Source organism: Pristiophorus japonicus, chromosome 13 (assembly GCF_044704955.1).
Source record: "Pristiophorus japonicus isolate sPriJap1 chromosome 13, sPriJap1.hap1, whole genome shotgun sequence".
Lineage (NCBI taxonomy): Eukaryota > Metazoa > Chordata > Chondrichthyes > Pristiophoridae > Pristiophorus > Pristiophorus japonicus.
Genome location: NC_091989.1, coordinates 109,365,623 through 109,388,011, shown reverse-complemented (window position 1 = coordinate 109,388,011; position 22,389 = coordinate 109,365,623). Strand labels below are relative to the sequence as shown.

Genomic DNA, 22,389 nt, shown 5'->3' with positions numbered 1-22,389 from the left:
AGCTTTCTCATCCACAGTAAAAATCATACAAGCATTTAAAACAGACGTTCACAAGAGTCTCTCTCTTTTTTTTTTGGATCCATGACCTTTCAGGGAATTCGTAGTTTTATCTAAATTACCCATCCTTGTGTCGCCCCACGTTGGATCGGGGTCCTAATTAATCCGAATCGTCCCCCACGCCGCCCCGTGGTGATCTCAGTTTAGCTTACCCAGAGCCTAGGTGGACCAATTGATATACAAGATCGACACCGCACCTGGCGTAAGTACAATTTAAAATTTACACAGTCCCACGTAGTCCCGCAGCTTCATTTTACGTAATTCCCTAACCTCCGCGTTTCCCTACGCGGTTCGCGCGATTCTCTATTTACTTGGGCCTCGAACCCACACAGCCAGTTCGTGACGCTGCACGACAATCCTTACTTTTTCTAGGTTCCCGATTTAAATCCAATCAGTGCCTAGACGGGCCAAGTGATATACAAGGTCGACATCACACCTGACTTGGACACTTATTTCCTAAGTTTAGAAAGTGTTCGCCAGATTGACCTGGATCTCGTTTAGACACCACCTGAGAACCAGCGAGTGGCTAAACTTTCCTCAGACTTTTGAAACCAGAGGAAACTGGAGCAGTATTGAAATTATACTTACTCCAGTGGCCATTTCCCCATGATCCCTTACTAACACATTCTCAAACCTTCTATCTACATTCTCAACCAAAGCATGGATGAGGGTTCTACCCTCTTAATCCTGGGTACTGATGCCAATTGCATGGGCCCTAATGCCAACCTGGCTTAGATCAACTAACTTTGCACTGACCTCAGACCTTTGTGTCTTTTTTTGGCTGTGCCAAAGAAGTCATTCGGGAGCTCCAACAGTGCATTTTAATTTCAAACTGGAGCATTGCTGACAAACAGTGATGTTTCCATTTTCCGCACAAAGATCTCTCCGGTTAAGGCCACTGATCTGCAGTTGGAAATGTGGATGGAATTGCAGAACTTGATCCCCAAAACATTAACATTCCTTGGTAATCTAATGTGATAAAAACAGAATTTGGTTTACTCATTGGCCGTGCATTTGTTGGCCTGATTCTAAATGGAGAGAGTTGCAGAATCTGATCCTGAAAATATTGGTTAAAAATCCTGGCATGCCGTGTAATAAAAGTGGAATTTAACTTTAGCCTTGACCTGGTTATGGTTTAACTGATCAGTACTAAATTATGTAATAGTTAATACCGTAGCACAGCTACTGGGAACTGGGATTTATTTATATTTCTGCTCCTGAGTGTCAGACACCATCCTGTCTGAGAATGCTGACAGATGACCCCTTCCCTAATTCCTGCTAATGTTCATCTAAAGCTGGCCATTGGAGGTGCACAAGAGTAGCCTGGTACTGTTTGCCTTGCAGTGTATCCAATTTTCACTTGCCTAACCCAGCTGAGATGCTGTGTTGGGGGTGGGAAGGTGGAGAGTGTGTTTGAAACCCAGGTGGACATTTCATGGTGCAGAACATTGGTGAGCCAGTCTGCTTTGTCACCCGGTGCCAGTATTTCATTCACTTGTCTGAATAAACTTTGCTGTCTTGGTGAAAGTGTGATGTTTTCTCCAGTGTGCTGAGCTTTCTAAGCTGATTCTAAGCTGCCCTTTTTCTCTCCTGGTTACAGGTTGTGGCCCCGGGGTATTGGCAGATACAAAGATGCATACATTTGAGCGCTGTGTGTATTTTGGGGATTCCTGCCAGGATGTGCTGAGTGCTCTGGGATCTCCGCACAAAGTCTTCTACAAGTCGGAGGACAAGGTAAGTCTGAGGTTGGGGTCGGGGATAAGGTGATGAGAATGTCAGGGAGCAGCCTGTCCCTGTGATGGACTGAACCCTGAGGGTTAGTGTTTGTCGTCTGGGACTGAATGTATTTGTTACAGGTCTTTCTCGGGATTTGTTGCATTCTGTGTGAATTGCTTTTTAAGCAGTTTGTGCAAGTTTCACATTGTACAGTTCCCAACACCAGTGACCTTTTTAAACAGTGACTGCACCTTTCTATATTATACAGTTTCAGTTCATGTCCTGAAGACCTAACTATGCACCCACACCGAGCATTGGTTGGTAGCACAGATAAATGTCCTTATTGGCTGTGAAGACCTAGTTATGAAACTACATGTATTTTGCGCAAATTGCTGTAGAGCTCATTGAGAAGTTTGGCACTCTGCCTCTTTACAGCTTTGAGCTATGTACATTGTGGCTATTGATGCCTTACTGATTATCTGCTCTTTCTACAGATGAAGATCCACTCTCCCTCTCCTCACAAGCAGGTTCCCTCCAAGTGCAATGACTACTTTTTCAACTACTTTACTCTGGGAGTGGTGCGTATCTGCAATCTCACAAGTTGCTGATAAGTTGGCTTTACACTGTTCACCTCCCAGAGCTTTTATTTCTCTCTCTCTCTCTCCTCTCCTCGACAGGACGTCCTGTTTGACGCCACCACGCATCAGGTGAAGAAATTTGTCCTTCACACCAACTACCCAGGTCATTACAACTTTAACATGTGAGTGTCAACTGCAGCAGTACCCACTGCATTCTAGTGAGACTTGTCGGCTTAGAATCATAGAATGCTATATCGTCCTTCCTACACCGAGGAGGCCGTTGCTCATCTTGACTTTTTAAATAAAAGTTTTTTTTTTAAGCTCCATGTTTCGGTATTAAATATTTACATTCACAATCTAGACAAGAAAACATTACCAAGGTTTTGACCCCTGACTGAACAACGACCTCTGCTGAAAAGTGGGTGTGGATTTTGGGTGAGGGCAGCATCGGGTTTGGGCATTGATGCTGTATAGTCGGCCAATATTCACTGGGCTCCTGAGTAAAAAGCAGCCATTTGAAAGAAATACTAGAAGATTACCGAATCCTGTAGAATTATATCTCGTGTAAAGATCCCAATGCAGAAGATTTGGAGCTGTTTTTAAGAATACAATCTAACTGTGTTACTTGCTGCTGGGCTGTTATCCTATTGAAGCTGAGCTCTCTCTTTCTGTGCTGTAAAGTAAATGCTGCGAGCAGCTTTAAAACATGTTGTGGAGCTGCTTCCAATTGCACTGCTGTGCAGCGCACCAGAGTGCTCTTCCCTTGGAACATCCATCGTCATTTAGGAAGAAGCCAAACCCCCTTCAATATTGGGCAGGTAGAAAAGTATGCCTCGGGAACCATAGGTAGGCACATGATATTGGGAGAGTCTAGTCCCAAAGGCTCGACCCCTGGTACCTACAGCCAAAAGAAAAGGTGGGGAAAAAGAATGGCCAGAACTGGTCACGGTTGCCCGGTGGACCCCTGCTGCGAAGTATACACGTGCGCGCATTAAATAAGACTAGTGTTGCCTGCCAGCATTATGTAAAGGATAGTAACTTGAGCAAGGTAGTGGAGGACTGTTGATTACCTTGGATACAGATCTCTGTGCTGACCTGAGATGAGTATTTGTCCTACACTTCAGCAGGGTAAGTTTGAACATGTGGCAACGGGAAGGAAATCACTAGGGTGCTTGGATCAAAAAAATACCTAATCATAATCATCATAGGCAGTCCCTCGGAATCGAGGAAGACTTGCTTCCACTCCTGAAGTGAGTTCATTGGTGGCTGAACAATCCAATACTCTCACAGGTGGGACAGATAGTTGTTGAGGGAAGGGGTGGGTGGGACTGGTTCGTGCGCACTCTTTCCGCTGTCTGCGCTTGATTTCTGCATGCTCTCGGCATTGAGACTCGAGGTGCTCAGTGCCCTCTCTGATGTGCTTCCTCCACTTCAGGCGGTCTTGGGCCAGGGACTCCCAGGTGTCAGTGGGGATGTTGCACTTTATCAGGGAGGCTTTGAGGGTGTCGTTGTAGTGTTTCCACTGTCCACCTTTGGCTCATTTGCCATGAAGGAGCTCCGAGTAGATCACTGGGAGTCTCGTGTCTGGCATGCGGACTATGTGGCCTGCCCAGCGGAGCTGATCGAGTGTGGTCAGTGCTTCAACGCTTGGGGATGTTAGCCGGAGTGAGGATGCTGATGTTGGTGCGTCTGTCCTCCCAGGGGATTTGTAGGATCTTGCGGAGACATCTTTGGTGATATTTCTCTAGCAACTTGAGGTGTCTACTATAAATGGTCCATGTCTCTGAGCAATACAGGAGGGCAGGTATTACTACAGCCCTGTAGACCATGAGCTTGGTGGCAGTTTGGAGGGACTGGTCTTCAAACACATTTTCCTCAGGTGACCGAAAGCTGCACTGGCGCACTGCAGGCGGTGTTGGATCTCGTCGTCGATGCCTGCTCTTGTTGATAGGCTCCCGATATATAGGAAGTGATCTTGAAGACTGGGGGGGCAGTGCTGTGCTGTGCGGTGCGGTGAGGACAGGCTGGTGGAGGATCTTTGTCTTACGGATGTTTAGCGTAAGGCCCATGCTTTTGTAGCCTCAGTAAATACGTCGTCTATGTCCTGGATTGCGGCCTCTCTGCGCAGACGCAGGCGTCGACGGCGTACTATAGCTCGTCGACAGAGGTTGGGGTTAGTAAATAAAGCATAAAAAATATCAACTGTACTCCAGGTTGAGCTGGGTTCAGGCTGTACTCCAGGTTGAGCGCAGTTTCTTCCAATATGCAAAAAAAAAAGCCCAGCTACATAATCGGCAAGTCTTGGATCTGGCCTGGAGATGGCGCAGGTTGAACAGGTATTGTCTGTGAGGTGGAGCATAGCAGCGAGAAAGATTAAGAGGGTTGGGGCGATGATGCAGCCCTGCTTGACCCCGGTCCAGACGTGAATTGGATAGGTGATGCATCCGTTGGTAAGGATCATGGCCTGCATGTCGTCGTGGGACAGGCGAGAATGGTGACGGACTTTTGGAGGCATCCAAAACGGAGGAGGACACTCCATAGACTTTTGCGGTTGACGGTGTCAAAGGCCTTTGTACGGTCGAAGAAGGCCATGTATAAGGGCTGGTGCTGTTCCCTGCATTTTTCCTGCAGTTGTCGCGCTGCAAAAACATGTCCGTTGTGCCCCGTAGGGGACGAAATCCGCACTGCGACTCTGGGAGGAGCTCCTCTGCCACGGGGAGAAGACAGTTGAGGAGGACTCTGACGACGACTTTCCCAGTGGCTGATAACAGGGAGATTCCTCTGTAGTTGCCGCAGTCAGACTTGTCCCCTTTTTTAAAGATGGTCACGATTACTGCATCTCTGAGATCCCCCGGCATGCTCTCCTCCCTCCAGATGAGAGATGAGGTCGTGCATTCGCACCAGCAGTGCCTCTCCACCATACTTCAATACCTCAGCAGGGATTCCGTCTGCACCTGCAGCCTTTGAGCTGTCTTATGGCTTTTTCTACATCATGCAGTGTTGGGGTCTCACTGAGGTGGTGGCGGGTAGCATGCTGTGGGATGGAGTCGAGAACACTCGTGTCAAAGGCACTGTCTCGATTGAGGAGATCTTCGAAGTGCTCCTTCCAGCAGGCCCTGACTGCCTCGCTGTCCTTGATGAGTGTTTCCCCGTTCTTGGCCAGCAGTGGGATGGGGCCTTGGGTGTTTTGCCTGTAGGTGACCTTGACTGCGATGAAGAATCCTCGCACATCATGGTTGTCGGCCAGCTGCTGTATCTCCTGTGCGTTCTTCATCCGCCACCTGTTCTTTAGGTCCCGGGTTTTTTGTTGGACCTCCGCCTTGAGTAGTCTGTAATGCTGTTTTGCTGCTCCCGCATTGGGTGGTTGTTTTAAGGCTTAAACACCCTGCACTTGCGATCTATTAGCTCATGGATGATTTGATCATTCTCATCAAACCCGTCCTGGTGTTTCCTGGTTGAGTAACTGAGTGTCTTTTTGCAGGCACTAGTTATTGAGGCCTGGAGGACAGACCAAGCGCTGTGGGCATTCTGAGTCTCGGTTGTCAAAGCACGCCAGGTTAGTTGTGAGGCGCTGGCTGTATAAGGCTCTCTTAGCTCGGTCCTTAAGTGCTCCGGCATTGACTTTTTTGCGCCACTGCTTCTGCTGCCCTCTCCGCTTTGGGGCTATGTTGATGTCGATGATGGATCGGATTAGGCGGTGGTCTGTCCAGCAGTCGTCTGCTCCTGTCATGGCGTGGGTGATGCGCACATCCTTGCGATCCCTGGCTCGTACGATGACAGTCAAGCAGGTGCCAGTGCTTGGAGCGAGGGTGTTGCCACGATGCCTTGTATTTGTCCCTCCTGGCGGAACAAGATGTTGGTGATAAGTTCGTGATCGAGACATTTTGTCAGGAGTAGGGTACCACTGGAGTTGGCTTTCCCTACCCCCTCTCTGCTAATCATGCCCCCCCCCCCCCCCCCCCCCCCCAGAGGTCTGTGTCCTTGCCAACCCTGGCATTGAAGTAACCGAGGAGAATCAGTTTGTCGCCCGTGGGGATGCAGGCCAGGGATTTTTTTTTTCGAGGTCGGAGTAAAAACCCTTTTTGGCCTCATCAGTTGCATCAAGTGTCGGGGCGTACGCACTGATGTCTCTGGCACACTGGTTCCAGGATAAGGTGAGTCGAAGAATCATGAGGCATTCGTTAGTCCCGCAGGGGGAGTCTTTGAGGCGGTCAACCAGCTAGTTTTTGAGGGCATAGCTGACTCCGTGGAGGCGGCGTTCTTCTAGTTTCCTTTTCCAGAAGAAGGTGTAACCTCCACCTTGTTCCTTGTTCACGAGGGTGCTTGGATCAAAAAAATCCCTAATAGCCTTTAATACACAAAATGACACTAACTGTATAGCATTGCAGTGGATTGGCTGTGATCGGTGTGTATTACTGTTTTGTTCAGAGTCTCTGTCCTGTACTTATTATAAATAAGTCTGTAATTTACAGAAATTAATGCAGTCACGGAAGCGGGCACTGGACAGCAAGTGGTGATTTTACTGTATCACCTGTGTTGCCTTAAACACATTGAGTAGACTGCGAATTCATTCAAAAAAAACCTGGGATTTCATCGTTTTCTGGACTGATCTCTGTGTATAGGTGTTTCACTGGCGCTGTTCAGGTTAATGGTTTTGCTGTTGGGTCTTGATTTGAAGACGTGTATTTTTATTTCAGATGAATTATGGTCTGTTTTGTGCTGGTGTTTCTACAGTCCTTAAGTTGATAAAGCTCCTACAAAAGTAGAAATTTGAGAACTGATCTCCAAAGGATACAAGTAGGAATAAGAGTAGACCATTTGGCCCCTTGAGCCTGCTCCGCCATTCAATAAGATCATGGCTGATCTGATCATGGACTCATCTCCACTTCCCTGCCTGCTCTCCATAACCTTTTACATCCTTGTCGCTCAAAAATCTGTTCATCTCCGCCTTAAATATATTCACTGACCCAGCCACCACAGCTCTCTGGGGCAGAGAATTCCATAGATTTTAGAACCATCTGAGAGAAGAAATTCTTCATCTCAGTTTTAAATGGGTGGCCCCTTATTCTAAGACTATGTCCCCTAGTTTTAGTTTCCCCTGAGTGGAAATATCCTCTCTGCAGCCACCTTGTTGAGCCCCCTCACTATCTTGTGTTTTGATAAGATCACCACCTCTCATTCATAAGTCAACCCCTCATCTCCGGAATCAACCTAGTGAACCTTCTCTGAACAGCCTCCAATGCAAGTATATCCTTAAATGCAGAGACCAAAACTGTATACAGTACTCCAGGTGTGGCCTTACCAATACCCTGTACAGTTGTAACAGGACTTCTCTGCTTTTATACTCTATCCCCCTTGCAATAAAGGCCAACATTCCATTTGCCTTCCCGATTACTTGCTGTATCTGCATACTAACTTTGTTTTATGCACAAGGACCCCCAGGGGTCTCTGTACTGCAGTACTTTGTAATTTATCTCCATTTAAATTATAATTTGCTTTTTTATTATTTCTGCCAAAGTAGATAACCTCACACTTCCCACATTATACTCCATCTGCCATATTTTTGCCCACTTACTTAGTCTGTCTATATCCCTTTGCAGATTTTTTTTGTGTCCTCACAATTTGCTTTCCCACCCATCTTTTATCAGCAAACTTGGCTACAGTACTCTCGGTCCCGTCATCCAAGTCATTAATATAGATTGTAAATAGTTGGGGTCCCAACACTGATCCCTGCGGCACCCCACTAGATATTGGTTGCCAATCAGAGAATGAACCATTTATCCCGACTGTTTTCTGTTAGCCAATCCTCTATCTATGCTAATATATTACCCCCAAACCCGTGAACTTTTATCTTGTGCAGTAACCTTTTATGTGGCACCTTATCGAATGCCTTCTGGAAATCCAAATACACCACATCCACTGGTTCCGCCCCTATCCACTCTGCTTGTTACATCCACAAAGAACTCCAGCAAATTTGTCAAACATTATTTCCCTTTCATAAAACCATGCTGACTCTGCTTGATTGAATTATGCTTTTCCAAATGTCCTGCTACTGCTTCCTTAATAATGGGCTCCAGCATTTTCCCAACGACAGATGTTTAGGCCTATAGTTTCCGGCTTACTGTCTGCTTTTTATAAATAGGGGCATCACATTTCCGGTTTTCCAATCCGCTGGGACCTTTCCAGAATCCAGGGAATTTTGGTAGATTGCAACCAATGCATCCACTATCTCTGCAGCCACTTTTAAGACCCTAGGATGTGAGCCATCAGGTCCAGGGGACTTGTCTGCCTTTAGTCCCATTATTTTACCGAGCACTACTACTTTAGTGATGGTGATTGTATTACGTTCCTCCATCCCATAGCCCCTAGATTATCCATTTTTTTTTAGTGTCTTCTACTGTTGAAGACGGATACAAAATATTTGTTCAAAGTCTTTACCATTTCCCTATTCCCCATTTATTAATTCCCCAGTCTCATCCTCCAGGGGACCAACATTTACTTTAGCCACAGGGATCGGTGCTGGGGCCTCAACTATTAGTCTATATTAATGACTTGCATGAAGGGACCGAGTGTAATGTAGCCAAGTTTGCTGATAAAAAGATGGGTGGGAAAGCAAATTGTGAGGAAGATGCACAAAATCTGTAAAGGGATATAGACAGGCTAAGTGAGTGGGCAAAAATTTGGCAGATGGAGTATAATATGGGAAAATGTGAGGTTATCCACTTTGGCATAAAAAATAGAAAAGCAAATTATAATTTTAAATGGAGAAAAATTGCAAAGTGCTGCAGTACAGAGGGACCTGGGGGTCCTTGTGCATGAAACACAAAGTTAGTAAGCCGGTATGACAAGTAATCAGGAAGGCAAATGGAATGCTGGCCTTTATTGCAAGGGGGATAGAGTATAAAAGCAGTAGTCCTGCTACAACTGTACAGGGTATTGGTGAGGCCACACCTGGAGTACTGCGTACAGTTTTAGTCCCCGTATTTAAAGAAGGATATACTTGCATTGGGGCTGTTCAGAGAAGGTTCACTAGGTTGATTCTGGAGATGAGGCGGTTGACTTATGAAGATAGATTGAGTAGGTTGGGCCTACACTCATTGGAATTCAGAAGAATGAGGGGTGATCATATCGAAACATAAGATAATGAGGGGGCTTGACAAGGTGGATGCGCAGAGGATATTTCCACTCATGGGGAGACTAAAACTAGGGGGCATAGTCAGAATAAGGGGCTGCCCATTTAAAACCGAGATAAGGAGGAATTTCTTAGGGTTTTAAATTTATGGAATTCTCTGTCCCTGAGAGCTGTGGAGGTTGGGTCAGTGAATATATTTAAGGCAGAGATGGACAGATTTTTTGAGCGATAAGGGAGTAAAGGGTTATGGGGAGCGGGCAGGGAAGTGGAGCTGAGCCCAAGATCAGATGGGCCATGATATTAAATGGCGGAGCAGGCTCAAGGTGCCAAATGGCCTACTCCTGCTCCTATTTTTTATGTTATTAAAGCTAGATAGCGATCGGCATGGAAACGGTCCCCTCTAGTGGCAGGGAAAGGTTTTTTTAGATTCAGACTGGCAAATCCTTTATGGATTTGCAATTTGATTGAGAATTAACTTTCCTTCTATAGTGTTCCTGATATTCCAGGTAGGAAAGGAGTTTTGACTCTTGGATATCAGTTGTGTAGAGTGGGAGGTCTCCACTGTCCTGTGGGTACTTGGTGTGTGGGAGTCTGATTTCTCTGGGATATTGAGGTCAGTTTTGGGTTCTTGACTCTCCTGGGTATTGGGAGGGGAATCTCAGTTCTGTGGAGGGGATGACTCCAGCCATATAATAGACTTTCTGTCATTTCATTATTTTTTTTGCAGATATCATCGCTGTGATTTCAAGATCCCGCTGGCAGTTAAACGAGGTGAGATCCCTTTCTGTGAGACAGACTGGCGTGGGCGCATTACTGCTTTTTGGGCAGATTTCAGCTTTCTTTGGAACTATCTGCTTTCTAAGTTAAAAAGAATTCAGAAATGTTCTTGGAAGAGGAGGTTGCTGCTCGGTGATTAAGTGAACTGCCTAGTGTGGCACAGTGCCCAGTGGAAGAGACAAGGGAAATAGTTGCTGAGTAAGAGAACAAATGGGCAGTTAGTGCTCTGGTTTTTAAAATACTTTCAACAAATTTAGATTCAGCATTCCATTGTAGTACAGTGTGGTTTAACTCTTATTTTTTAATTTTTTTTTTAAAGCTCTGATTTAAAGAAAAAACGTGTTTACTTGACAAGTTAACTGCTGTCTCATGTCCAGCCAGCAGAGTTGTTTATGGATCCTGTGTGTATCTTGCTCCCGGCACCTAAATCTCAGTCAGCTGTATTCCAGGACACAGCGTACTTAAGAGTGACTCTCCAACTCTTGAAGTATCTGTGGGGGTTATTTAGTTGTGACAAAATGGCACATCAACAATAACAAGATGTTGCATTTATATAGTGCTGTCAACTTGGGAAAGCGTCCCATGGCACTTCACAGAAATGTAATCAGACAACAATTGACCTAAGAGGGGTGACCAAAAGCTTGGTTTGAGGTAGGTTTTAAGGAGGACAGAGAAGTAGAGAGGTTAGAGGAAGGAATTCCAGAGCTCTGGTTCGAGACAGCTGAAGGCATGGCAGTCAGTGGTGGGTCGAAGGGAGTGACTGATGAGTAAGGCCAGAGGTTTGAGGGTTATGGGGAGAGGAGAGGGGCGAGGCCAATGAAGGATTTAAACACCAGGATGAGAATTTTAAATTTGAAGATGTTGGTAGTCAAGGAACCAATGTATGTCAGTGTGCGGGGTGGGGGGGAAGGAAGAAGGTGATAGGTGAGCAGGACTTGGTACAGGTTAGGATACAGGCAAGTGTTTTAGATGAGAAGTTTATGGAGGGTGTAAGATGAGGTGCTGATCAGGAGATTATTAGAATAGTCCAGTCTCAAGGTGACCAAAGCAAGGATTAGGGTTTCAGCAGCAGATGGAACATAGGAATTACTAAATGAAGGAAGACCAAGATCCATCTAGTTTGGTCTTCTACCATCCTGATAGTTGCATAATACAACTGTAATGGAGTTGTTGACCAAACATGGCATCAATCTCTATCCATTAGTCTACAACAGACCCAGATGGGCTGATGCACGGCTGGAAACTGATGTCACGGAGACGGAAGCAGACGCTCTTCGTGATGGGGAGGATAGGGGGGATGGAAGCTCAGTTTGTAATCAACTAGGATGCAGAGGTTATGAACAGCTCGATTCTGCTTGGGACAGTGGCTGTGAGATTGAGATGGAATCAGATGAGGGAGTGGGGGTGGTGGATGCAAAGACTATTGCACACAACACTCTTGCTGCATTTGTGATCTTTGGGCTAATAGAATCCTCCAAATAGCTGTAGCTTTAATCCACAAGAAATCCAGATCACAGATCTACAAATGGTGCTACATTCAGACAAGTCCTGTTTCCTCCCCTGCCCCCCCCCCCACCCCCTGCTTGTGCGTCTAATGTAACAAATCTCATTTGTGGTGGTTTCTTCTGGAATTTGTTTTCCAGGTTAGAGACCTGATGTATAAATTTACTTTTTTTAAAAGGGTGTGTGCCATTTGATCTGTTTTCACCCTGCCCCTCAATAATTAGGATGAGGATGGACTGCAGGATCTCCCTTGCAGTGTACACAGGTCTTTCTGATTTGGTTGAAACAAACATTTGAGGTCTGCCTGTCCCTACATCTCGGGGACAGGTTCATTAGAAGTTGGCAGGGGTAGGAATCTGTCTATTGGGATTTTTTTTACAGAATCCATTGAAATCTAAAGTTCGAAGCATTCTAATAATTAAAGGTGCTTAATTGGACCTCCGTCCAATTGCATCTCTGTCCCTATGCTGGCATTCCGATTTAAATGGCCACCCACCAATAATTGGCCAGTGGCACAGTACCACACAGTTTTTGCACTCAGCCTGGTGGTGCTGAGTGCAGGAAATCCTACTCGTGTTTGAATTTAGCTTTGACCATTCTTCCCAGCGCAAACGCCGCAATATAACCCACTGCTGACATGCAGATGTGGAACTCCTTTCTTGAAGTAGTGCATTTAGGTTTAGCCAGAAATAGAAAAGACAGAGGTGCAGCATAACCCCGGCTATTAACTTAACTGAGGATTTTGGAGCAAGATGCCCAATCGAAATCTCCATTTTTGTTACATAACTGTGATACTGCAATTAAAATATCTGCAGTTGTTACCATGATTTTCCTGTGATGCTTGAACTTGTGCACTGCACAGATTTTGTACATGAGGTGGTTTATGAAGCCTGTGCTTCATGACAAAGAGGCAGATGTCGGGCAAAGCAAGTCGCCTATCTTTTATAAGATAAATTTGACTTTGGACCTCTGCATCTTCAGCAAAGATTTGCTGCCTTGGATCTCATACTCAACAAATAGACCATCAAGCTGACATTTGCTAAGGCTTCACATAGTCGTCAGTGATTGGCCTGTCCATAGGTCAGATCGGAAGAATTTACTGACTTTAATGTTTGTTGTTGGTCTCCTTGACACCGTCGCAACCAGCAGGGATTGTGATTGCCACTAACTTAAATGCAGTTTAGTGTTTAATCACTGTGTATTTATTTTTGGTTGACCGTAGATGGTACTTCTACTTTGCAGCTGAGAACGGGTATCAAACTGTCTCTCGCATCCCTGCAGATTTCCACTGCTTAAGACTTACTGAGGTGGAATGACTTCAGACTGGCTGTAGGCTGGGTGGAAATTTCAATGTTTTTGTTTGCTAATTCTCCCTCTTACTGATCTGGTTTTACCAACAGACGGCAGCGCTGATGCACACACACGAAAGTGTACCGTAACCACATACAGCAAGGTGAGGCAACTACTGAACAATTCATCACTCCCCATCATTTGCAGATCCACTCTCCTGCATTCCACCGGTGTCTGGGCAATACTCATTACTCTGTTTTTAACTATGATCTTTATCGATGAATTCTTGTCTTCGGCACACTGCGCATTTGCATTGCGCTGATTAGATGAATGGGAGACACAAATGTTGGTTCTGTATATAACTAGGAAAATTACTTGGAACCAAACTAGTATAGGACTGTTTAAGAGCAGATCCCATAGGGATCCAGCTGGCAAGTGCTTTTCAAGCTTTTGTGTGGGGACCCCCTCCAAATATTTGACACACTCCTGTGCAGACTTCCGAAAGACCATGTCAGCTACCCAAAAGAAAACCGTGCTCTCATTGCAGAAAATGCTTCAGTATAGCAACAGGAATCACATGCTAGTTAATCACCAGATATAGAAAAACATGAGAAATATGACCGTAAGAAAACTGATAATCTTGGGGAGACCCTTTAAGATCCCACAGGGACCCCAATTTGAAAAACTATGGATTTACAGCTCCAGGGCATTGTTTCAAATTAATTGCAGACTGATGATCCATGTCTGTAGGCTTCCGGATTCCGATATGGAATCAGCTTAGGGCAGCTATATCTCCATACCTGGTGGGTGTAAATGCACAGCATAAAATTGACCATAATTCAGCTGGCGTCCGTAAAGATTGCCTGTTTGAGAAATCAAAATGTCATACTGGTGTAAATAGGGATATTTTTCTGAATTTGGGAGTTGGGAAGTGTAACTGAGACAACATAAAGACCTTTACACCACATCTCTCCACCTATATTGCTGCATCTGGAAGTAGATGCTGAAACAGGGCAGATAGAAGCTTTCCCTTGAATTCAGCTCTTGCTATAACTGGTTTTGGAGTGTTCAGTAGAGAGACTGGGTGTAAAAGGTGGCTGGTCTTCCATGCCCCCAACACACACGTTTTGCCTGGAGTAACAATGTTGTCCCAGTTCTTCGCACACCCCTACCACCAACATTTTTTGTTTTAAAACCTTCACAGCCCTGTTTCACGTTCTACATAAGCTTGATACCATCCAGGACAAAAGTCAGCTTGATTGGCAACCCATCCACCAGTTTAAACATCCACCCTCTCCATCAGCGTACTGTGGCTGCAGTATGTACTATCTACAAGATGCACTGCATGAACTCACCAAGGCTTCTTCAGTAGCACCTGTGACTTCTACCACCTAGAAGGGCAAGGGAGCACCATCACCACCAAGACACACACCATCCCGACTTGGAAATATATCGCCGATCCTTCGTCACTGGGACAAAATTCTGGAATTCCCTACCAAATAGCACTATGGGAGTACCTTCAAACCACAGACTGCAGCGACACAAGAACGCGGCTTACCACCATCTTCTCGGACAAAAAGGATGGGAATAATTGCCAGCTTTGCCAGCGAGCCTACATCCTGAGAATTTTTAAAAAATGAGCATTAATTCTCGTCAAAGCATAGAAAGTCTCTGAAAGCTTTTGCTCACTTTAGACTTGTAAGAGCCACATTTTCTGTCATTCCCTCACTAAAGGTTTCAGTTTGTCTGGTTCTTGGTTGTTTCTTTCCCAGCAAGCATTTTGAGTTCGTTGAAAAAAATTCTCCCTTGATGCCTTTTGTTTTCCTTATTTGTATAATGGCAGGACGTGAAGCAAATGTTGGGCAATGGTCGTGAGGGAGAGCGAGGCACAGTCCGAGGTGGTGGCGGATATGTTTTTTGCCAAGTTGTGAAGCTCATCCGACAAGGAGACTTATTTTCTAGTCACGTTTGTTTGGAATTGGCTCTTAACTTTTAATTGGGTTACTTTGTTTCTTCCCCACCCCAGTCGAATTCCAATTTCCTAATCCGAATGAAGTATAAATTTAGCATGAGGCTGTTGGAGACAGCCTCGCTCATCCTCTGACCATTAACATCAACGCTGTCTAAAATCAGTGGCAAAATAAGAAGTTGAAAGTTGAGATGTGGTATTCTAACATGCAAGCATAACCATTTCTATACCATGTCCAGGCCTGGCTGGAGCTGTGATGTTGCTTTAATAACTGTCTGCGTGTTATTTATAAACCTCCCAATGTATTGGTGCGATATCAATCGATACTGATACCTATCTTACAATGTTTCAGTGGGATGCGATTCAGGAGTTGCTTGGACACCCCATGGAGAAGCCAGTGGTCCTTCATAGGTACAGTATGAGCATCTGAGCACGAAGTGCACTAATAGGGTAGCGGTGTGATCTGTGAGGAATAGCAGTAGGCATCACAACTGAGGAAACAAAATTAAAAAGCATGTGGAGTTTCCTACTAAACCTGACTTGTTTATTTTGCAAAACAAATGTCTAGAATTACAAGTGTAGCTTAAAATCAGGAATTGCATGTGGGCACTGTAAACTGGGCAACATCCCACAGAACTTTGCTTGGTTTAGCAATACTTCTGAGTTGCATAGTTTTAAAATCTAAATTATTTGCAAATAGTGGAGGAGGGGGGGGGGGGGGGTCCATGCTGGATGGTGTGCAGTCGGTTCTCCATCATTGCATTATGTTAACTAACCTTGCTTTTATTTCTTTCCTGGTGCAGATCGTCTTCAGCAAACAACACAAACCCTTTCGGATCAACTTTCTGCTTCGGACTGCAGCGCATGATCTTTGAGGTATGATAAATTGGTCTTGGCATCCCTGGGTTGGGGAGGGGGAAAATTGGCTTTTCCCTGTAACCTTTTCTGGGATGTGCATGTGTGGATATTGTGTGTAGACAGGATGAGGCTCAGCAGTGATGATCCTTGCAGCCAGATAGCCTATCAGCACTAGTCATCAAGACCATAATAATGGACACCTAAGACAGATACCAGAGGTCAACTAGCACTCGTGAGAACATACGCAGCTCGTAGAGAAGAAAATAGCACAGGGGAGCCAGTGTGTGCGTGCATATATGTATGTGTCTATACACATCTGCACATACACACACACTTGTTTCCCATGTATATGTGCTTGCATGTGTATTTGTGTGTGTGTGTGTGTATAGATAAATATATATTTAAGTGTTTGATATCATTAAATGTTCCTGTGTCTCCTTTTACAGGTCATGCAGAACAATCACATAGCATCGGTAACACTTTATGGCCCTTCCAGGCCCAGCAGCCAATCTCGAACCACAGAGTTGACCCAGTGAGCCTCGATCTTGTTTGAACCAGCCAGGACACGACCGGTTTAGTACAGTGTGCCTTGATTTGCTGCCACCATTGTACAGAACAGCACGATCCGATTCACGCCGTGCCCCTGGCCTCATCGGGATAGGGGAGGGGTTCCAGTTTGTCACTGAACTCATCGCTGGTGATGGTCCCTGGCGATGGGGTTTGCAGCTCTATGCTTGCATTGTGTCCATTTCTCCTCAGTTGTACAGTACAGACTGGCTGGGCTCTGCCCTGTCTTGGGTCTGTAGAGGATGAGGAGGCAGGCAGGCAATGGAGCTGCAGACACAAGAAGCACAAGTTGTACGAGCCTCGTATGGGCAGTGTTTCAGGTTTCTGTTAATAGGTGTTACTGTAGTGGTGTGGTACTCCATACACTCATATTTGTGTCCCAGCACAGTATGCAGAGACAAAAGTTTGTCCGCAAGTTCAGGCACAGCCCATCTCTAGCTTAGACAGTAGCATGTTTTTATAGAAATGGTTATATCATTTGCACTACATACACTTTAATTACTTGATTAATGTGTTTAATCCACTGAGGAGTGTCAGGGTATAGTGCCAGCTAATCGGGTGAGACTGGGGTGTGGAGAGGAGTCCGGTCCATGCACACAGCCGGTCCCGCTGCTCGGTGGGGGGAGGGGTGGGGAAAGGGGGAGTGGTGATGTATTCACTTCACCACACTATATTGGGTTGTAATGCAATCCTCTCTGCCATGTCTTGAATTGCATGTTATTAATTTGATGCCAAAGACATATCTTCAACGCGCTTAATTTCCTCATCTCTCAGCGCTATTTCACACGACTGAACGGCACACCCCCAGCAACGCGCTGGCCATTGGCCGATTTTGTGAGTCCACGGTAGAGATTGCACACTGCACGTACTCAGTGTGGAGACTCCTGCTCTGCAGTATTCTCGAGAGCTCTGTTCATTCATAGGAAGATGAGAAGGTACTCGGGCTGTTCCCTCGTCAAAATAGTGAGTGCTTAGTGCTTTTCTTTTTTTAAATTAACTGAATCTCTTTTAGCAGTGACTCATTTTTACATCATACATTGTAGCAACTTGTAATAAATAGACAAATTTTGTGTGTTTACACTGTGTGTACAAATCTGTAAATAATGCATTTTGTAATTTTAACAAAATGTACAGGGAGTGCCTGTATAGTTTAATGCTGAAAATGAGAAGGATTTGAATTGTAATCAATGTTTTGACTCTGGACCAGTAGCAGGGATGTGTGATGTGTGTTGTGGTGATACTTCGCATTGTCTTCCTGTAAACTGAGAGATTCCAGACTGTTGTACCCAACACATGTGGATGTTGTTTAAAGACTATGTTACAGTTTACTTTCGAAGCTGAAGCTGTTCTCTTGTAGCTGTTGATTCTTAACTAAACTTGCTTAGTTTAGCGCTGTTTCCTGTGCTCTATTTGTGCCTCTTCATTTTACTTTCTGCACAATCCTGACTTTTTTTAAATTACAAAAAGGAAAAAAAGAATATGCACATTAAGAGCATGTATTCTGCAACACAAATAAAAACTACTCCAGTTTGCAGTTTGTGACAATTTGAGTTGACTGGTTCTTTTTGGAGTGTGTAAGAGGTGTGGAGAAGAACCTGTCAGTGGGGAATGGCCACCCTCCGCTTAGCAGAGCTTACACGCTCGGATACCAGTTCTTGAGGTTGTCTGTACAAAGGCTGGATGGTAGGGAGGCTCACCAGATCAATCACATCCCCCTCGGTGCTGAGTACTCATCACATGGACTTTCCTGAATGATCAATAGGCATTCTGATCAGTAAGAAGTCTTTACATTGCATTACAATGCATCTGAATAAACGTTAGCCGTCAACCATAGCAGATGTCGCAAGTTCATCCAACGGATAGAGTCTCTGCTCACATGTTGCCTGGACACTTTGGAGTATTTGACTTTTTAAAAATCTCAATACATGGGCAGGGACTCTATCAACCAGGATAGGGGTGATGGGCAAGTAGAAGTTAGTGCAAGACAGGATATGAGTGACTGAGCTTTGGAATTTATGAAGGGAAGAAGGCTAGCACGTAGGTAGTTGAGAAAATAGAGTGCAGAGGTGAGAAAAGTGTAGCAATAGATTTTGGCAGTGAGGTGATGTAGGGGGTTGAAGGTAAGCAGTCTTGGTGACTGACAGGATATGGGATTTGAAGCTCATTTTTGGATTAAACAGTACATCAAGATTTTGTATAAACTGTAGCTTGATTCAACCTGAATGAGTGAGTGGTAGTGAATGGGGTTAGTGTTTTTGATGGGGGGCTGAAAACTATGATTCTAGTCCAGTTGGAGATTCTTAACTTGCAGCCAGTCAGGCGACCTGACAAGAAATGGTCAAGAAGTGATGGAGTAGAACTGAGTGCCATCAGCATACACAAGGAAGCGAACAACCATATCTGAATGATGTCAGCAAGGCCCAGCATGTAGATGATGAGGAAATAGTCAAAGATTTATTGAGGAACTCCAGAGTTGACTCTGAAGAGGTGGGAATAGAAGCCATTGCTGGAAATATGTTAGCTGTGTTGGGGAAGGTAGGAGTAGAACCATGCAAGCATAGCTCCACAGAGCTGGACAACAGAGGAGGAGGATGCTGTGATGTCCCATGCTAAATGCTGCACAAAGGTCAAGGGGTGATTAGGTTGTTGGAGGTGCCATCTTTCGGACGAGATGTTAAACTGAGGCCCCGTTTGCTCAAGTAAAAGATCCCATGGCACTATTTCGAAGAAGAGCTAGGGAGTTATCCCCATTGTTCTGGGCAATATTTATCCCTCAGTCAACATAACAAAAACATTATCTGGTCATTATCACATTGCTGTTTGTGGAAACTTGCTTGTGTGCAAATTGGCTACTGCATTTCCTACATTACAACAGTGACTACACTCAAAGTACTTCATTGGCTGTAAAGCGCTTTGGGGCATCTGGTGGTCGTGAAAGGCGCTATATAAATCCAAGTCTTTTTACTGCAGTCGCAGTTGCAGATGATGTAAGAACATAAGAAATAGGAGTAGGAGTAGGCCATTTGATCCCTCGAACCTGCTCCACCATTTAAGAAGATCATGGCTGATCTGGGCAGGATAGTCTCGGTACTGGAAGCAGGGTAAAGCCAACAAAAGGCGTGGCAGGAGACGAGGAGACCGTGGACTTGCTCAAGATGGACTTGAGCCTGGGTTGGTGGTAGGAGAAAAAGTAGGCTACAGAGGATGGATTGAAGGAGTCAATGGTGCTGGAGAAGGGAGCATAGCTGGGAGATATAAAGAGAACAGAGCAAGGCCATCAAATAGTTAAAAAGGCAGTGTGGGAAGTGGGTTTGGCAGCCAATATACACAGTAGTGTCGACACACAGACTTTTTATATGGTCGAGTAGCAAAGTGCTAGGCAAAGCAAGGAGGATTCTTGGTGAGGTAGGATATTAAAATGAGGAGCTAACAAGACCAATAGCTTGAGGGGGTCTGTCTTGAAGCAGAAATTGAACTTTACACAAAATAAGCCTATTGTCAATGGATGATAGGATGAGGTGGTGCTGATCTCCTAATTCTATTGCCAACAGCCGCTACGTACAGTGGTCCTTAACTCATGTTCTCCCTCCTCATCCTAAGATGCGGTACTGATTTTATCCACTTCAGAAGGGTGAAGGGCTGGGTGAACCGTGCTGGATTTTAATCACCAGTGCTCTCTCCCTCCGTTGAGTACTACACAAAATAACACAATTTCACATCTTTTTGATCTTGTCATAAACAATCCATTAACCAGTATTGCATATGACTCAGTACTTGAAGGTGATTAATTCAAAACCCATAGCTGCCTTTTTTTTAAAAATGAAATTGGCTTGGACCCATTTTTGGTGTTTGTGTAAAGCTCCGCTGCAGCACTGTTTAGTATTGTTTTCGAGGCATCTGTTGCTGGCTCTCCCAAAACAGCCACTCACTGTCTAATTCTGCATAGTCAGTGACTATCCTGCCCAATTTGTTCACTGGGCATTAACCCCTCTAACCTACCACTTGCCTCCTTCTTTCTTCCATTTTGGGGAGGGGATGGCAGGTGGATACTATCTCCAATCCTGCAGCCCAACCATGGAATGTCATTAATGGTGGGTATTATAAAAAAAACCTGTAACTCTGATGTCTGGAGTGGGAGGACAGAGATGGGAATATTTGTTATGGTCAGAGTATAAAGGGATGCAAACTCATCAGTGAAAACATCTTCAATCATTCATTCAACAAAAGCAAAATACTGCAGGTACTGGCAACTGAAATAAAAAGAGAAAATGCTGGAAATACTCAGCAGGTCAGGAAGCATATGTATTTGCTTAAAACATGTTCTGACAAAAGGTCATTAAGCTGAAACATTAACTGTTTCTCTCCACAGATGCTGCCTGACCTGCATTTTCCGTTCAATCATTCATTGTTTTGTCATGCATGGTGCCCCATAAATGGACACTGCAATATGCACAGTAATTAAAACCGATCCGGGCCATTTGTTCATTGGGATCTTGCTGTGTACAAATAGGCTGTGCTGTTTGCCTACATTATAATGATTGCACTTCAAAAGTGATCAATTGGTTGTGAAATATTTTGGGACATCCTAAACATTTGCTATAATACAAGTTTGTTCTAAAAGGGAAGGGATATTCATTGGTCTTTTTGACAATCCTAACTGTTAGAAAACAAGAAAATTCAAGAAACTTGTTATCCCTCATATATTTTAGAACTGTTGGAAGCCAGTATTCCTGTCCCAACTCTTGCTGTGCTATTGTAAACCACAAACCTGCCTCCACCATTTACCATCGCGCTGGGCAGCAATGTTTGTACCAGTTCACTTCCAGATTTATCAAATCTGCTAAGAGTTAACTAACAAATATCAAATTAAAGGCATCTTCCCTTATACAATGGACAATTAATTATAGGGCATTTCATTGGGATGTGCCTTTCCTTCAATTATGCTTGGTATAGTTGAGACTGAATAATTGGTACAGAAGTGGAGATTGTCCTCTGTCTGTGCAGAGGTGTACTAGATCGCTTGCATGCACTCAATATCCAAAGATCGGGCGGATCGGAATGCATACCCGTAAAGAAGCCCAACAGGTATTCCTTCCATTTATTTTAAATGGGAACTAATGTGCTTAGTCCCCTAGTCTAATCTCACTTACTCCCCCAACCTTTTAGTATTCCCTTTTTTCCAAATGACCATCTAATTCCTTTTTAAAAGAATTACAGAATCTACTTCAACAGTTTGTGGCAAAGAATTCCACATTCCAGTCAGCCTCTATGCAAAGATATTTTTTTTCTAGCTGCTTCAATTCTCTGTGATTATCTTAAATTTGTGGGCTTTCATCAGTGTGTCACCTACCAGTTGAAGCAATCTCTCTCCATTTGCTTCATTATCATATTTTTGAAAACCTCGATCAGGTCTCCGCTTAACTTTCTCCCCTCTTTAGTGAAAACAGTGTGAATGTTATATTAAAGGGGTCTAGACAAGAGTACATAGCGAGAAACTGTTCCCATTGGTGCAAGGGTTGCAAACCAGAGGACACGGATTTAAGGTGATTGGCAGAAGGACCAAAAGCGACATGAGGAAAAACTTTTTACATAGCAAGTGCACTACCTGAAAGGGTGGTGGAGGCAGATTCCATTGTGGCTTTCAAAAGGGAAATGGATATACCTAAAGGAAAAAGTTGCAGGGCTACGGGGAAAGGGCTGGGGAGTGGGACGAGCTGAATTGCTCTTTCAGAGAGCCGACGTGGGCTCGATGGGCCAAATGGCGGCAGCCTGTGCTATAACGATGTTATTCTGATTCTAACTCCTTCACTTTGGCTAAGGCCATTAGAATTAAAGCCTTTCATATGAAACCAACATTTACGTTCCCAGGTGTTTTCACTTTCCGCATCGCATGGTAGCTATCTTCAGAGCAGGCTACCAGCTGCAGCTTCATTGCTCATCTT

The 22,389-nt window shown here is 44.7% G+C and overlaps 1 protein-coding gene across 1 annotated transcript in view; it reads left to right on the top strand.

Annotated features, from left to right (window-relative positions):
* phaf1 (phagosome assembly factor 1) overlaps positions 1 to 17,950 on the top strand; it is an 84,935-nt gene extending 66,985 nt beyond the window's left edge. Inside the window, exons 9-16 of the mRNA XM_070897855.1 lie at positions 1,658 to 1,791; positions 2,268 to 2,351; positions 2,451 to 2,533; positions 10,211 to 10,254; positions 13,164 to 13,216; positions 15,375 to 15,433; positions 15,826 to 15,898; positions 16,327 to 17,950. Of these exons, the coding sequence (XP_070753956.1) occupies positions 1,658 to 1,791; positions 2,268 to 2,351; positions 2,451 to 2,533; positions 10,211 to 10,254; positions 13,164 to 13,216; positions 15,375 to 15,433; positions 15,826 to 15,898; positions 16,327 to 16,416 (620 nt within the window). The 3' untranslated portion in view covers positions 16,417 to 17,950. The remainder of the gene's footprint in view (positions 1 to 1,657; positions 1,792 to 2,267; positions 2,352 to 2,450; positions 2,534 to 10,210; positions 10,255 to 13,163; positions 13,217 to 15,374; positions 15,434 to 15,825; positions 15,899 to 16,326) is intronic.
* Positions 17,951 to 22,389: the final 4,439 nt, after the last annotated feature.